Below are 18,213 nucleotides of genomic sequence, written 5' to 3'. Positions count from 1 at the left end.
AACCATCATTAACCAGTCCACAACCAGTCCACAACCAGTCTACAACCAGTCCACAACCAGTCTACAACCAGTCCACAACCAGTCCACAACCAGTCTACAACCAGTCCACAACCAGTCCACAACCAGTCTACAACCAGTCTACAACCAGTCTACAACCAGTCCACAACCAGTCTACAACCAGTCCACAACCAGTCCACAACTAGTCTACAACCAGTCCACAACCAGTCTACAACCAGTCCACAACCAGTCCACAACTAGTCCACAACTAGTCTACAACCAGTCCACAACCAGTCCCAAAGGTTGGAAACCATTCCTAAATCTTTCAAAAAGGAAGTCCAAAACCAGTTTAAAAATTATCAGTAACCAAGTCCAAATACAGCCTAAAACCCAAGACCAGAATCAGTGCTAAACCAAGACCAAACTCAGTCCACAAGTAGCCCAAAACCGGGATCGAAAGCAGTCCAAAACCAAGGCTGAAACCAGTCTGGTCCCACTAAGTCCAAAACTAACCTCTGAACTGGTCAAAAAAAAGTTGAAAATTAGTCCCTAACTGGGCAAAAAAAGTCCATTTAATGGTGCTGAATAACAGAAAAAGGTTTGTGCAGAACATTATACGGTTAAACTGAGGTTGACCTTTGACCTTTGGGGTCCTAAAAATGTTTGTGCCGAGTTTGAAGCAATTCCGTCGCGGCGTTCTGAATAAAACAGTTTTTAGATCTCTTCTGATCGATCGTCGTCACATTATTTATTTCTGGGTAGAAACGTGTCATTAGAGATCAGCGAGTTGTGAGCGGAGGATGTTTCCACGTCTGAGGTAACGGCCTGAAAGCACGGCGGCAGGAACGCTGACTGAACCGATAGACGTTCGAGGTTACAAGTTCAACTCCCACCGGGGCAATCCGAGCTTCATACGCACGCAGTCGTGTTGCCGCGAGGCACTTTGGATAAAAGCATCCGCCGAGTGGCACGTTGTCGCTGCCGGCTGAAAATCCTCCATCTCTAAAATGTCAAACTTCTCACAAATACAAAATAAAAACCTCGTTTGGAGCTCGACAACAATTCAGTCACTTGGTTTTCTGCTGCAGAGTTTCATGAACGAGACGTTCTTTAAGTTTCATAAACCAGATGTTCTTTAAGTTTAATAAACCAGACGTTCTTTAAGTTTCATAAACCAGACGTTCTTTAAGTTTCATAAACCAGACGTTCTTTAAGTTTCATAAACCAGACGTTCTTTAAGTTTAATAAACCAGACGTTCTTTAAGTTTTATAAACCAGACGTTCTTTAAGTTTAATAAACCAGACGTTCTTTAAGTTTAATAAACCAGACGTTCTTTAAGTTTCATAAACCAGACGTTCTTTAAGTTTCATAAACCAGACGTTCTTTAAGTTTAATAAACCAGACGTTCTTTAAGTTTTATAAACCAGACGTTCTTTAAGTTTCATAAACCAGACGTTCTTTAAGTTTAATAAACCAGACGTTCTTTAAGTTTTATAAACCAGAGACGTTCTTTATGTTTAATAAACCAGACTTTAAGTTTTATGTTCTTTAATAAACCAGACGTTCTTTATGTTCTTTATGTTTAATAAACCAGACGTTCTTTAAGTTTAATAAACCAGACGTTCTTTATGTTTAATAAACCAGACGTTCTTTAAGTTTAATAAACCAGACGTTCTTTATGTTTAATAAACCAGACGTTCTTTAAGTTTAATAAACCAGACGTTCTTTAAGTTTAATAAACCAGACGTTCTTTAAGTTTTATAAACCAGAGGTTCTTTATGTTTAATAAACCAGACGTTCTTTAAGTTTTATAAACCAGACGTTCTTTGTTTAATAAACCAGACGTTCTTTATGTTTAATAAACCAGACGTTCTTTAAGTTTAATAAACCAGACGTTCTTTAAGTTTTATAAACCAGACGTTCTTTATGTTTAATAAACCAGACGTTCTTTAAGTTTAATAAACCAGTTCTTTAAGTTTTATAAACCAGACGTTCTTTATGTTTAATAAACCAGACGTTCTTTAAGTTTTATAAACCAGACGTTCTTTAAGTTTTATAAACCAGAGGTTCTTTAAGTTTAATAAACCAGACGTTCTTTAAGTTTTATAAACCAGACGTTCTTTATGTTTAATAAACCAGACGTTCTTTAAGTTTTATAAACCAGAGGTTCTTTATGTTTAATAAACCAGACGTTCTTTAAGTTTTATAAACCAGACGTTCTTTAAGTTTAATAAACCAGACGTTCTTTAAGTTTCATAAACCAGACGTTCTTTAAGTTTCATAAACCAGACGTTCTTTATGTTTCATAAACCACATCTAAAAAACGTCTGCAGAGATTTAAGTAAAATAAAATCAGACCTCTTTGTCAATTACAGTTTTAATTTCATGTAAAGAGGCCACAAAATGTCAGACTTTAAAAACCACCGCAGCTTTTGAGTGAAAACGTTTAGTCTGGATTTCTGGACTCGTTTAAGGCTCCGTTTCACTCCTACTTTAAACTGCAGTTAACGTTCAACCGGAGCAGTGACCTCATGTCTGAGGTGTCGTGTGACACTCGTACATCATCTGCACACGCACACGCACACACGCGCACGCGCACACGCACACACACACACACACACACACACACACACACGCGCACGTGCACACACACAGAGTCAAACACAGGCCGGTCGATGACGGCTGCGATGGAGAAGATGGTCTGTTAGAAATGGAGCAAAAATAAAAGAGAGTGAAGCAAAAATCCAAAACATCATCTGGAGAAACCCTGATTTAAAATAGTTTTCTGCGATATAAAACGAAACTCTTTGTCCTGGAGCAGCTGACAGACCGACAGACAGAAGAACGGCTTGTTTTGATGGATCATTTCAAGGTAAAACTTCTCGATTGCAGCGGCGGCTGAGACGGACGGACAGATTCATCAACAGATCGATCCAGATTTGACGGACGGATGGACGGAGCAGAAGGGAAGAGGAGGTCTGACTGACAGCTTCTGCTGGGTTCAGACCGCGGTCATCAGAGCTGGGATTATTGGTCATATCAATTAAAAAATAAAATTAATCTGCAACCGTTTTGATAATCAATTAACCACCGGAGTCGCTTTTGCAAAAAAACAAACGGGGTCGAAATAGTTTCTGAATCCACCGTACCGCAAATGAGCAAACAAAGCAGCAGCAGAATCCACGAACCTTCAGGAAGGAAAAGAGTGAATCAGTAATAAAATAAATCGAGTTGTAAAGAAAAATGAAGTTTAAAAACAAAAGTAAACAAGACAACCGTAATATTATTGACATTGAACAGATATATTGTCCGTTTATTCACATCCAGACCTCCTGAAACTCTGAACACTCACTGCTGGTTTACTCCTCAGTTATCCTGTACACAGAATCTCCCAGCATGCTTTGGGAATCACGTTTTCGTTCTCATAGCCTACAGACACGTCAGAGGATCCAGTTCACCTGAGCTGCATGTTTCTGTTTCTGTTTCCAAACTCAAAGCTCTTCTGTACATTTTCATGTTTTAATTATTTTATGCTCTGGTGTAAAAAAAAAAGAAAGAAAAGAAAAATCCTATAAAATCCTGACGAACAATTTAATTAGTGTACGATGAGCGTGGAACATTACGGCGCTGCAGCAGGATGATCAGAACAGGCTGCAGGCGCGCCGAATAATTCAATTTACATTTGGCTGTGAAATGGTTTCCTGTTCCTGCGCTGCTGATCAAACATAATCCTCCCGCGCTGCAGCCGCAGAGCGACACGCTCCTTCTCACGGCCGACCGGCAACCTGCCCGACAACCTGACCGACAACCTGCCCGACAACCTGCCCGACAACCTGCCCGACAACCTGCCCGACAACCTGCCCGACAACCTGACCGACATTCAGTCCAGCTTCCGTCTCCGCTGCACGATGAGCTGCAGACTGCTGCCGCAAGAAAACTCCGTGTCGAGTCCCTGAAAGCGTCCCGACGGCTGCATGTTAAAGTCACGTCCTGATGTATCTCGGAAGTTTCTACAAAGTTGGTTAAATATTCATTTTTCAGTCTGACGTGCTGTAGGAAGCACTTCGTCTCATTTAGTCTGTTCTCTCTTCTTCATCACAGCATTTAATCACCTGCTGTACATTTAATCTGACTCCAGTTCTGCTCACTCTCACATCTGTTTTCATTTAAGACTTTCTCGTTAATCCGACAGTTGCTTTCCTCCCATCATCAACGGGAAAGAACCAAAGTATACACGTACTCATGGAACTGGAGTTACGTCCAGTAACTGCTCTTTACTCACCTGTGCTCCCCAGCAGGTGTTTTCAGACCACAGGAACTATTTCACAGTTCGAAGAACTTCTGTGTAAATTCTTGTAAAGTCCTATTATCTCAGTTTTGTGGAGCTTTTCAGCTCCCGAGGTGCGAAGCCTTTGTTTCAATGGGAACCGGAGTTTTTGGACTGCAGCAACTATTGAAGATGTTCTGTGTTCAGTTCTGTGTTCCAGTCTGACGGCAAAGTGAAGCAATGAAAATATCCAGAAAACAGTGTCAACATTAAACTGGTGTTAGTTTTATTGTGTTGGTCTTTTTTTTAGCAGCTAAAACACAAAACATCGAGCTGCTTTCTCCAAACTGGAAACGCTCCCACCTCCATCTACTGCAGGTAAACACAGCGACGATTCAAGATGGAAGCAGGAAGTTCAGCGCTGCATGAGGCCGTGCAGCAGCAGGAGTGGACGCATGTTATGAATTTATATCAGAGGTTGAAGAGCTCGTCCATTATTTATCAGAGCAGGTTGATTGAGTTCAGCAGAGCGAAGCCTCCACCACCACATCTCCTCCACCTCCACCACATCTCCTCCACCACCACCACATCTCCTCCTCCACCACATCTCCTTCTCCTCCACCACATCTCCTCCTCCACCACCACATCTCCTCCACCACCACCACATCTCCTCCTCCACCACCACATCTCCTCCACCACCACCACATCTCCTCCTCCACCACATCTCCTTCTCCTCCACCACATATCCTCCTCCTCCACCACATCTCCTCCTCCACCACCACATCTCCTCCTCCACCACATCTCCTCCACCACCACCACATCTCCTCCACCACCACATCTCCTCCTCCACCACCACATCTCCTCCTCCTCCACCACATCTCCTCCTCCTCCACCACATCACCTCCTCCACCACATCTCCTCCTCCTCCACCACATCTCCTCCTCCTCCACCACATCACCTCCTCCACCACATCTCCTCCTCCTCCACCACATCTCCTCCTCCTCCACCACATCTCCTCCTCCTCCTCCAAACACGTCCTCGCACAACAATCCGCTCATCAGACGCACAATGACGGCTCTTAACTACAGCTGCAGCCTGCCGAGTGTGCGTGTGTGTGTGTGTGTGTGTGTGTGTGTGTGTGTGTGTGTGTGTGTGTGTGTGTGTGTGTGTGTGTGTGTGTGTGTGTGTGTGTGTGTGTGTGTGTGTGTTTGTTTGTTTGTGTGTGACTGTGTGTGTATGTTTGTGTGTGTGTGGGCGAGGAAGACAATGGCTGTAGGGGGAGAGTGGGGGGGGGGGGTGAATACGGAGGGAGGACAGCGAGGCGACGCCGCTGTCAATCACAGAGCTCAGATGTCCGCAGACGAGCGTTTCACTCCAGGACGAAGAGGAGAGGCGAGAATTCACACCGCCTCCGTGGCGAGCTCGCCGGGCGCCGCCGGCCCATTTCTCAGGAGTAATGTGATGTTTAGGAGCCTCCAGGGAGCAGCCTCCTCTCCTCCTCTCCTCCCCCTTCACTCCCCCCTCCCTGGGGCTCCTCTCCTCCAGGGAGGCAGCAGGAAAACAGACGGAGAGGTTCGAACACACTTTCATCTCAAAGTCCGTCAGCAACACCGTAACAATGTTTTCTCATCATCATCATCATCATCATCATCATCATCATCAACCACAGCAGGACGAAGGTTTCAGGTTCTTTGTGATGGACGGAAAGAATCCGCAAGTTTAAGGACCAAAATCAAAACTGGATACAGACTGGATGTCAAAGAGTTCGTAGCTTCAGGTCTGTAAAATGGTCCTGATCCAGAAGAGTCTTCAGCTGCAATACCAGCGAGTGCCACTAGAAGTCGGCTCCAAAAAGCCTCCGGCTCCATAGACTCCCATTCAACTTCTCTCATCAAATCCAAAGTGAATCAAATGTGTCCATCAGTTATCTCGGTGTTGTTAGCTAAAGTCACTCCTTCTTATTAGTTTTCTGGAGGTCCATCTGAAAATAATCCCTCATTCATTAGAAAAGAAGATTCAAGAAGCCTGAAATCAAATCATTACTTTTGATAAATAAGGTTGTAATAAGATAATAATGACCTGATACTAATGCTGTCTTTGCTGGTGTTAACGTGGAGCAATTTCCTATTTTCTCTTTTTTTGGTTTTGTATATCAAATAATATTCACAAGATTATATTTACAGACATGAAGTCTGCAGAAATTAATTTTAGATATTTATCTGCTGTTAGAAATTGAGCAATCAAATTAAAATTTTCTGATTATCCTCGTTTTTACGTCGCAGAAATAGTTTTTGGTCGTACGTTAGCAGCATAACTTTATTATGAGCTAAATTAAAAGATAAAGGAATTATTTTCCAGATTTTGACGCCTGTTCTCCCGTCAGGATGAAACGCTGTCAGCTCCGAGACGTCTCCTGTCCTGTCTCACCTCCAGGTTGTCGCGGCGACACAAACCTGCAGCTGCAGGGAAGATGCAGCTGGTTTTATGAGCAGACGAGCTGAGGAAGAAGAGGAGGAAGAGGAAGAGGAGGCGCGGACTTCTTTGTTCGTCTGTGCTCCTTTTGTCTGTTTACACAACAGGTCAGATTTCTACGGTGGAAAACAGCGACAGAGCGTTTTGGAGGAATATTTTTGGCGGGCGTTTCAGACAACTGTTGTTTGTGCTGCTGAACCTCCTGTTCATCAAACAGATCATTGAACGGCAGATTAACCCGACGGTACTGACGGTCCTGAAGAGGTCGACCGAGTCACTGACGGGTGTTAAAATGAAGGAGGACGGTTAATAAACTGAAGGATGGAAACGTGACGACGATCTCGTTAAGAAGTTCAATTTTCATCAGTGATGTCATCAACCATCAGTGATGTCATCAACCATCAGTGATGTCATCATTGGTTTGTGAACATTATGAATCCTCCAGTTCAGATTCTGTCCGTCACCATCTTTGCTAGTTCGGAGCGGTTTGGAGCAGGAAGTGACCATATTTGGACGAGCTGGGGGAGGAGCCAGAGGTGGATCTGACCAATCTGATCGGAAACCTGACGATACTACGTCCCGCCCACCGATAGCTGTAACCTGACTGCACCACAGGCCTGTCAATCAAACAGACACGCCCCCAAAAACAGGTCTTCTTGAATCTTCTTTTCTAATGAATGAGGGATTATTTTCAGATGGACCTCCAGAAAACTAAGAAGAAGGAGTGACTTTAGCTAACAACACCGAGATAACTGATGGACACATTTTATTCACTTTGGATTTGATGAGAGAAGTTGAATGGGAGTCTATGGAGCCGGAGGCTTTTTGGAGCCGACCTCTAGTGGCACTCGCTGGTATTGCAGCTGAAGACACTTCTGGATCAGAACCGTTTTACAGACCTGAAGCTACGAACTCTTTTATAAACAGTCTGTGGAAACAGCTGAGATTTATCAATAATAATAATAATAATAATCTCTCCATGTTAGCTGCACCAGCTATTTGTAAAGTTTTTAGTAACTATTGCTGGTTTTGAAGTCGTTACTGATCCGTCCCAGCAGGGTTAAAAGATTGAGGCCATTTAAGATATAAATTAAATAATGGTGGAAGTTTCAGGTTTTTTCTCCTAAAACTACACAAAATACTGAGCTGTGCAGCACATCACACCTCGTATCAATCGACTGCGTGACTCAGAGCACAAGTTTCCTCCCACAACTCCACAGAAAACGTCTCCGAGGCCGCGAACCTCGTTACGTCCCGGCGAGAACGACGACTTCAAACTTTCACACGACGTGAAGCAGCGACGCGAAGAAACGACGGCGGAGACGCGATCACAACGAGTTCATTTCATGCATCATCACAAGGAAACATGAAGGCAGGCGGAGACATGACCTCCACACACACACACACACACACACACACACACACACACACACACACACACACACACACACACACACACACACACACACACACACACACACACACACACACACACATACACAGCCGTCAGCCGTTACACACTCGCAGCAGAGAAAAACACAACTTGTATCCGACAGCAGCTGTTTGTTCCTCTTGCTGCTGATTTCATGGTTCTTGGAACAAATCCTGCAACTTGTGAAGAAAATAACCTGCAAAATTTTCTGTTTCTTATGTCTGAAATATGCAGATTTTCTGTTTCTGTGTCAAACACGACAGCAAACTGAATATCTTTGGACAGGACATCGTTATTCTGGCTTTTTGATGACAAATCGGTTCGATGGAAAAAGATTCATCATAATTTTTGACTTTCAGCCTCTGAACCGTCAGTCTGCTGGTTTTCTGCATCTTCTTTGATAATAAACATAATATTCTGGGTTGTTTTGGACAAAGATAAACAACATTTTAAAATATTCTTTTGGACCTTTTGCAGTTTCTGAAATCAATGAAGTGAATTACTGTTAGTTGCCGGCTTGATTCTTAATTTGCTGCTTTCTTTGTCAAATTTAATCTGTAAACTGAACATTTGAGTATTTTCAGACTTTTATTGAAAACAAAACATCTGAAGACGTCATCTTCAGTTCTGCAACATTAGTTTGGCTTTTGAACATCTGATCAACCAAACAGTTGATTAATCAGTTGAAATAGAGGTTAACTGATAATAAACATCTCTTAGTTGCAGCCCTACATGCAACCAGAGCATATTGTAGATTGATCAACGACACCTTTCATGACTTTTCAGTCATTTATCAAGCAAAAAAAAAAAAAAAAGAGTCTATTTTCAGATTTCAGCGTCTGGAGAATCTTTGCTGCTCATCTTAGTCGTGTTGATGTGAACATGTGGGGAGTTCTGTGACTGTTGGTCGAACAATAGAAAATATCTGAGGACGTCATCGTCAGCGCAGCAACATTATCGAGACATTTTTTGATCAATAATACAAATAATTGCAAGTTGCAGCCTGTTTTTATCTTTTTTTTAACATTTGGCAGCGAGATGTTGCAGAAACTGAAGCTCAGCACGTCGTGCAGCAGCAGCAGGTCGTGCTGTCAGCAGTGAAAACATCTCCTCCTTTGTACGCCGCCGTGACTCCTTTGTCTGAATCAAAGAGTCACCGGCGACACAAACACATCAACGAATAAACAAACACAACACCGCTGATTACACCGGCCTGCCCTCCGTTTCATAATGCAACGACACACATTCCCAACGAAGGTGTCCGGCACATTCAGCAAACAAAGCGGCGCACATGTCTGCAGAGACGCACACCAGAGAGGCTCGGAGGCACCACAGGAAGCTGCTTTTCACAATAAAACTTCACGCTTCAGCAGCAGAGAAGTTTCTCTTTGTGCGGCTGAAACAAAGACCTTCATCACTCTGAAATATCCGTGCACCTCTTCTACTTCTTCTTGGCTCCAACTCCCTGCCGCTTCCATAAATTATGGAGGGGAGTCTATATTTGGACTGAAGGCGGAGAGAGAGGAGGCTCGCTCTTTGTTCAGCACACATGAAAGCAGCAGCAGCTTCACTGTGAAGCCGGCTGGATGCTGATGGATGTTTATTGACAACACGAGTCTCAGCTTCACCTCGACCCTCCTCGTCCACCGCAGCGCAGCAGCACATTATAACCAGCGTGTGCGCTCTTATGAGGGCCGACAGTTTGTCACCCGGTTTTCGGGCACCTCGCCGTCTTAGAGCGACTCTCTCCTCCGCAGGAGGCACAACCAGCAGAGGAGCTCCTCACAGGAGGCGGGAAAACCAGCGGAGACAATTAAAGCCTGATGAGCAATTAAGCCACCTTTGTTTAGTAATTAGTAATAAATACGCTGAAAGGAAGCTGAGCGGCGCTCCAGCACCCGAACACAAAAGAAGTGTGGGTCCGGCGGGAGCAGAGCGACGCTGCTCTTCTTCATCTGCTGTTAATTCTTTCAGTTCACCGACTCGTGAATCTTTTATCTGGCTGCTTGCAGACGGAGGCTATCAGGTTAAAGGATGGAAAACACGCCGAGGAGCGCGCTGGGTCGAAGTGAGGAAGCAGAGGATGTGGAGGATAAATAAAACACAGAAAACACAGCAGATCTCCTCTCGCTCCACCTGAGGACTCTCACCTCCACGATGAACGTCTTCTCCTCGCCGCACACCGACACCACCCAGAACAAGATGGGGAAGTAGCAGGTTTTCCAGCACAATCCCGGGAGCCCCGTTTTCCTCCTCCGCCTCGCTCCTCCACCTCCTCCTCCTCCTCCTCCCGTCGCCATGGCCGTGTCCCCGAAATCCCCCCCTCCTCCTCCTCCGCTGCTTCCCGCCGGTTTCCAGGCTCCTTGCTCCTCTCTTTACCGGAGGAGACGGCGCCGTTGCTCCTGCTTCATCCCGTCTCTCTCTCTCTCTCTGGTCTCCGTCAGCGGTGGAGCGCCGACTGAGGAACACAGCTGGGGAAGCCTGGCTGCACTGAAGCACGGCTGCAGGTTGGTCTGTCCGGGTATCAGGGAGGAGGAGAAGGGGGAGGGACCGGGAGGAGAGAGAGGAGAGAGGAGAGAAAGGAGAGGGAGGGAGGTGATGGATGTTGTTGCAGTGGCGCATTTCCACCACTAGGAGTGCTACAGATGCAGGAGTCTCATCTCTGGTTCTTTTCTAATGTTAAATTAAGGAAGATTTCACCCAGAATTAAATGGAAAGGGAAACAATGGAGTAGAGGATAGCAGAAAATTAAATAATTAAACATTTAATCAAAGGTTAAAATTAAAAAAGCAAATATCGGCATGAATATTATTATGAAACCATCAAAATCATCCTTTTTATGTCATCATCAAGTCTTTCCTGATTGAAATGCTCCATGTAAACAGGCTGAAAGTGTCATTAATAAAGTCTTCACACACATCGGGAACGTGACCACAGACTGTTTATAAAAGAGTTCGTAGCTTCAGGTCTGTAAAATGGTTCTGATCCAGAAGTGTCTTCAGCTGCAATACCAGCGAGTGCCACTAGAGGTCGGCTCCAAAAAGCCTCCGGCTCCATAGACTCCCATTCAACTTCTCTCATCAAATCCAAAGTGAATAAAATGTGTCCATCAGTTATCTCGGTGTTGTTAGCTAAAGTCACTCCTTCTTATTAGTTTTCTGGAGGTCCATCTGAAAATAATCCCTCATTCATTAGAAAAGAAGATTCAAGAAGACCTGTTTTTGGGGGCGTGTCTGTTTGATTGACAGGCCTGTGGTGCAGTCAGGTTACAGCTATCGGTGGGCGGGACGTAGTATCGTCAGGTTTCCGATCAGATCGGTCAGATCCACCGCTGGCTCCTCCCCCAGCTCATCCAAATATGGTCGCTTCCTGCTTTAAAATTAGAAACGGCTGAAACGTTGAACTTCAGAACAGCAGCTCACAAACCAACGGGTGACATCACGGCCGGTTGGCGTGTCGATAACGGACGGGTGGACGGATGTATTGTTGCACCAGGTAATGACCGTCAGAGCCGATCGAAGCCGCGTAACCTTAAATGTGACCGATCGTCTCCCGAAACGCTCGATTGTCTTTATTCTTAATTCTCCTCGCAGGTTTAACAGCAACACAACTTCTCCACCTTCACATGTCGGTGCTTCTCTCCATCCGACAGATGTACGGACACAGATTCAACCCTCAGACGTGGCAGAGCACCACTCGTTCGGGAATGGCCTTTTACCTCGAACTCTCTGCAGCTGCAGAAGCAGGAAATCAATATAACGACAGACGTGTCGACGGCACTCTGCCGGTCGCAACCGTATAATCAAATCTGCCGAGTTTCAGACGAGGATAATGGCAGCGGCCGATGCTGACGTCACCGCCGGGCCATTTTCTTCCACCCGCCTCCACAGCAGCTTAAATTATGAATGAACGGGTACCAATTCATAATGCATCTGTCCTCCGGTGGCCTCACAGGTTTATGATATACCTGGAAGTGGGAAAAAACCAACAGCACACATTTCACTTCGATACAGAGTGATGGTCTTCATACGTCAGTTTTCACAGCTGCTTCACTGAGCTTTTATTTTTCTTCTTCTTTAACTTTTTAATGTTATTTTTCTGTTTTATCGCAGTCTTACTTCTTTAATTTATTGTTTTGAGGCAAAAAATACCACAAAAAAAAAAAAAGGACCACAAAGAGATGCAACACTAAAGACATGAAATAATCACAAAACAGACAAAACATCTCGCCAAGCTCCGCCCATTTATTGTCGACAGCGTTAGTCGACAAGAGACGTCTTCAGGTCTTAACACACCGGAGATGTGACGAATAAACCAAAGAACGATTCATACCGGCAGCGATGTGAATTTTTTGACAGTTTTTCAAAATAAAAGTTAAAATCGATTTGCTGCAGCTCATTCTTCAGCAAAAACAATAATTAAAAATGTAAAAAAATATATCTTTTTACAATCGGCCCAGCTGGTTTTAAAGTAGTTAAATATCCTACTGTAGGAGGAAAACTTCAAAACGTCTTCTTTAACGTGATGTAAAGTGAGACAGGTGAGTCTCATCTTCTCCTTCTTGTGTCCTGACTCCACCCACTTCAGCCCACGGTTTTCTGTTTTTTTTTACCTGGTTAAATAAATAAATAGTTTCATAATACATCCCAACATTGGACCATACTTCTTACCCACAATCCTCTCTGCTCGCTGGCACACAGCGTGTGACTCAACACCATCTGAGAGGAGCAAGGAGCCAACAGCTCCACATAATATTACTATCTACTATCACTGTTTCTGCGCTGTCATCTTCCTCCTCTTCCTCACCTCCTCTTCCTCACCTCCGTCATCACGTCACTTTCATAAATCAGTCGCCACAAGCTTCCTCACACTTCTTCACATCTGTCTCTTCTCGTCTTCGTCACCTCTGCAGCTTTTTTTTTTTCTCACCGTCGTTAAACCTTCTTCCCTTCACGCTTCTCTTCATCCTCTCGCTCAGCATTCCCCCTCCTTCCTCGCTGCCTCCTGATTTCCTCCCCGCCTCCTCCCACCTCCTGTTCAGCTACAACACATTTTCATTTCTGGGTTGTGACCCATTTTTCGGGGATCACATGTTCTGTTCTGGTCCAAGGACCGGGTCTCCTTCATTTCACGATGCCTTCGGTGTCAGATGCTCACCGACACTCTGAATGTGAGGAAACTAACGTTTCCAGAAAAACACACTCTGTTCCAGTTATCAGGCCGGAAGGATTTTAACCAAGTTTGTACCTGCTGCACTTCTCAAATCTCCTCTTAAATAACTACAAAACCACAGAGAATCCAAAGAAATTATCGAACGCATCTTCGGCCCTCAGGCAGCACTGCATTAAAAACACACTATTCTGGAGTGGAAATCACTGCATGGGCTCAGGAACACTTGTGAAAACCATCGTCTGTGAACACAGTTCATCGCTGCGTCCACAAATGATGTTAAAACTCTCCAAAGAAGAAATCAGATAGAAACATGATCCAGAAACACCGCAGAGGAGAGGGACCATCCAGCTTTTTATCAGCTCAGTTCTAAAGCCAGCATCTGTGATGGTACAGGATGCATTAGTGCACATGGCATGGGTAGCTTGAACATCTGGAAGGAAGTATTAATGCTGAATGATATATTCAGGTTTTGGAGCAACATATGCTGCCATCCAGACAACGTCTCTTTCAGGGAAGGTCTTGTTTATTTCAGCAGAACAACATCCAACCACATTCTGCACGTATTCCAACAGCATGGTTCTCTAGTAGAAGAGTCTGCTGATAAACTGGCCTCCTGCAGTCCAGACCTGTCAATCATTGAAAACATCTGGAGCATCAGGACATGAACAATACAACAAAGGAGACCTTGAACTGTTGAGCAGCTGAAATCCTCTATCAGGCAAGAATGGGACCACATTTCACTTTCAAAACTCCAGAAACTGGTCTCCTCAGTTCCCCAACGTTTACAGTGTGTGAGCATATCTCTCTCTCATTAAACAAGTCATTATAGAGCGTTCATTCTGTCGTTTTAGAAGTCTGACAGGAACAGGAGAGACAATCCAGCAGATTTTCAAAATAAAACTCAGAGCTGGTTTTAATTCACCGTCACTTTTAGCTGTGTAAAGCTGTTTTCGTTCGGGCAGATTGTGGCCGAACACGTGTCGTCATGCCGTGTGGAAGTAACACGCCTGTCAGACTGACTGAAAACACTCTTCATCTCTTCTAATGCTTCAGAGTCTAAAGTTAGCGCAGCAGACTCCAGCTGAGAGTTGGCCCACTGAACCAAATCTGCTGTTTGTAGGAAAATAGAAGATCAAAGATTTGGATGTCAGGACGTCTGAGAGACGGGAAGCTTCAGAGGATCGAGAGGAACTGAAGGAAACAGACAGAACATCTGCACACTGTGCTGATGTAGCGTCAACAAACACTGCATCTGCTAAATTAGGACGGTTTAACTGGACCAATCAGAGCAGAGCTGACACTCACATGACTTTCTACAGGAAGGCCCAAAACAGAAAGGAAACTAATATTTTTATAACCATGAATCAAATGAACATTTCTGCAGCTTTGAAGTTTCTTATTTTTGGCTTTTACACTATAAATCAAACTAAACTTAATTAGTTTCCTCACAATCCCTTAGATGTTTCCGATGACCCTTTGCAGGGGCTTGACCCACAGATTGGGAACCACTGGACTGTTAAAACCAGCTCCACTTGGATCAATAAAATACTGCTGACTCATCACAATCAATGATGTAATGATCAACACTTCAGTGCATTATTCTGATACTTTAAGAACATTTTGCCGAGAACACTTCTGTACTTTTACTTATGATCTTGAATACAGAACTTTTACATGCAATGAAGTATTTTAAAGGGTGAAAGTGGTACTTTTACTTCAGTAAAGTATCTGATTACTTCTTCCACCACAATATATTATCTACCCAAAAAGGTTTAAACGGTAAGAACAAGTACAAACAACCACTTTCAGCCTCTCTGTAGATTTTATTTACCAGTAATTTGTCTGAAATATTAAATAATTATGAATTTTCTTGTTAACTTGTCCTTTCAACCACAAATGTCAACTAAAATGTACCAGTCAGAAGTTGCAGATGTCACCGTGTCATGTACACGCATGTTTAAACCACAAGATGGCAGCACTGTGATGCCACAGACTGCCTGTGAGATCAGCTGACAGAAGCAGCAGCAGTCGGAGGGCTGCTGTGGTTCACCGCTCTGAGTCATGAAAGTTAAACACTCAGCAGCTTTATCATCACTCAGCCTGCTTATTTTGAACCTGCTGCTTTGATCCTTTACAATTAATTCCATCTTATTTCTCAACAACAAAAGCTGAGCGGCCGCGCCCACGAGGAACTTTACCTACGACGCTGAGCTCTGCTGCGTTTGTATTTGCGTCCCAACCTGAGGCAACAAGTTTGTTGCGTTTGACGTCAGAGCCTCCGATCGAGTTAAAAACAACGCTGATGTTGTTGCACTTTGAAATGTCGTGACCACAAACACACATTAGAAACGCGTTATTTAACGAGCTGCTCCTGAAACTCTTTGAACTACCGCGGCCTTCAAAATGCATATTGCTTTATTTTATATTTGAACTCTAATTGTTGAATTTTATGCATTTTTATTTCTTGTCTATATTCTTAAATGTTCCTTTATATCCGTCTTTATGGAAAACACTGCATGTAATTTTCTTGAGCTGCATTTCTTGTATGAAAGGTGCAGCGCAAATAAAGTTTATTACTATTATTTTTATCATATTACAGTAAGCGGACATTATTGTTGTCTTGTTTTCTAAGATTAGCCGTCAGACAGAGCATCTGGATCAGAGTTTACAACAGAGGACAATACACAAGACCCAACATAGAAAACATGCGTGTTCAAGGACTCCAGGGAGGAATAGTTCAACACACACACACACACACACACACACACACACACACACACACACACACACACACACACACACACACACACACACACACAGTCTGAAGGTCTGAGATTGAAGCAAACAGCAGCTGTAGAAGCAGGAAGTGCTGCTGCATCCTGAAGATAAAAATCACAACAGGCTGCTTCTGCTGCAGGAAAAGCTGCTGGTGCATCTGAACACGGTGCTGCAGCGTGTGTGTGTGTGTGTGTGTGTGTGTGTGTGTGTGTGTGTGTGTGTGTGTGTGTGTGTGTGTGTGTGTGTGTGTGTGTGTAGAGTCCCATCAGGGAATGACTCACAGTGGATGTTAAAGACGTTCACAGTTATTGATCAGCCTCTTTTACTTCAAATACACACAAATACTCTCGTAAACACGAGTTTTACTGAAGTAAGAATACACAAGTATTCACACCTAATTCCACTTATTTTAATTCAGTGGTTCTCAACCTGTGGATCAGGTCCTTTGAAAGGGTCACCATATAAACATGAGATAATTAACGGAAGAAAAAAAAACCATTATTTAGTTTTAATGTTTTGGATTCTGTATTCTTCTATTATTTGTTAAATATAATTTTCCAATCATCTTGGATTCTGGTTGTTTTGTGTCTAATTTTGTCTGTTTTGGGTCATTTTGTGGTTCTTTGTAGGATATTTTGCAGATAAAAACGTGGGTGCTGCGGATCCTTTGGGCCCAGTAGTGACATTCAGTGAATTAAAGGTAAATATCAAGTATTTGGGAAAATGCAGGACCAGATTTCTCTGGATTATCTTGGAAATGACATTTATATGATCTCAATTATGTATCGGCAGATAATTATTATTAAAAGGACTCTGATTGCGATTGGGACATGTCTTTACAACAGAACAGTAAATTTAACTCGGCCAACATTATTGGCAGCTGCGATGCTATAAAGTCGACATCCTAAACTTTGAGCCGAGTTAAACCCGCTGACCGTCACAAAGTCCGAGGAACACAGTAAAAACCTTACGAACAACCAGGAGGCCACCTGTAAACCTGTAACCACGACAACCCAACAAAAACAGCACGGCGTCCAGGACGCTGGGACGACACGTCAAACAACAGTCAAAGACAAAAAATGTGCTTCAGGGAGAACAAACGTGAGCGTCCACGTTTCCCACAAACTTCAGGAGAACAGTCAGTTGTCTGAAGTGGAAACGAAATGGAACATCAGAGTTCATCTGGAGAAAGTTGATCTAATTAATGAGGCCGGTTTATTTCAGTAACACGAGATCCTGCTGAGGTTGTGACTTTAGAAAACAAACCGGAGCTCAAAGTGACTGAAAAATCTTCCAATGGTGATAAAGAGATATTTCTGTCCCGGCTGGATGACGGATTTCTGACGGCTTCATTGTCCCGTCCGGTTCTGGGAGTTTGTGGAAAACGTTTCTTGGATTCTTCATTGTTGTGTATTTCTGTCAGTTCAGTTTTTATTCGCTCACATTGTTCGAGCGGCGACCCTGCGACTTCCTGGCAGGAAGAACCTAAAGTACTGGGGGGAGGGGGGGGGGCACTACAACTATAAATATACATAAATACACACAAATATTAAATCGAGCCGTATTCAGCTTCTGTGCTGCTTTGAGTGAATGCAAACAATGCAATAATTTACATAAACACAAACTTAAAGAAGACAGGACATTAAGTGTAATGAGACAAACTGCCGTCATAAACACAAACTTAGTGTTTTAAAACCAATTAAAGTCAATGACAAACGGATTTTAAATGAAACAAATATGCTGGTAGGGAGAATAAATTCACACATCTGGTCAGTTACACTCTGAATCAACTATTACTGGCCATCGAATAAGACTTCAAAAGTACTCCTTAAAAATCCCATTTAAAATAAAATAATAAGAACTGAACCTTTCAGTATAACTTTTACAGAAACAAACACAATCAAGGTTCAACTCAAACATCAATAAAGTCCAACATGAGCAATTTAACTTCCGAGTTTCATTTCAATTAGTTCATCTGGGAGTGAACGAACTCAAAAGGACCAACCTGCTGCAGCAGCACCGCAAACGGTCCGTCAGCTGATCCCGGTGCCGGACGGGATACCTGGCTTCCTTCGCGCATGCGCCGTCTACCAC

The 18,213-nt window shown here is 43.6% G+C and overlaps 1 protein-coding gene across 1 annotated transcript in view; it reads right to left on the bottom strand.

Annotated features, from left to right (window-relative positions):
* mmp24 (matrix metallopeptidase 24) overlaps window positions 1–10,630 on the bottom strand; it is a 41,180-nt gene extending 30,550 nt beyond the window's left edge. Inside the window, exon 1 of the mRNA XM_069714117.1 lies at window positions 10,320–10,630. Within this exon, the coding sequence (XP_069570218.1) occupies window positions 10,320–10,469 (150 nt within the window). The 5' untranslated portion in view covers window positions 10,470–10,630. The remainder of the gene's footprint in view (window positions 1–10,319) is intronic.
* Between the last annotated feature and the right edge of the window lie 7,583 nt (window positions 10,631–18,213).

Source organism: Brachyistius frenatus, unplaced genomic scaffold, assembly GCF_029030835.1.
Source record: "Brachyistius frenatus isolate BFR_SWC_R1_liver_20210118 unplaced genomic scaffold, ASM2903083v1 Contig_126, whole genome shotgun sequence".
NCBI lineage: Eukaryota > Metazoa > Chordata > Actinopteri > Embiotocidae > Brachyistius > Brachyistius frenatus.
Note: the sequence above shows the minus strand (reverse complement) of the source record. Positions and strands in the feature narration are given on the sequence as shown.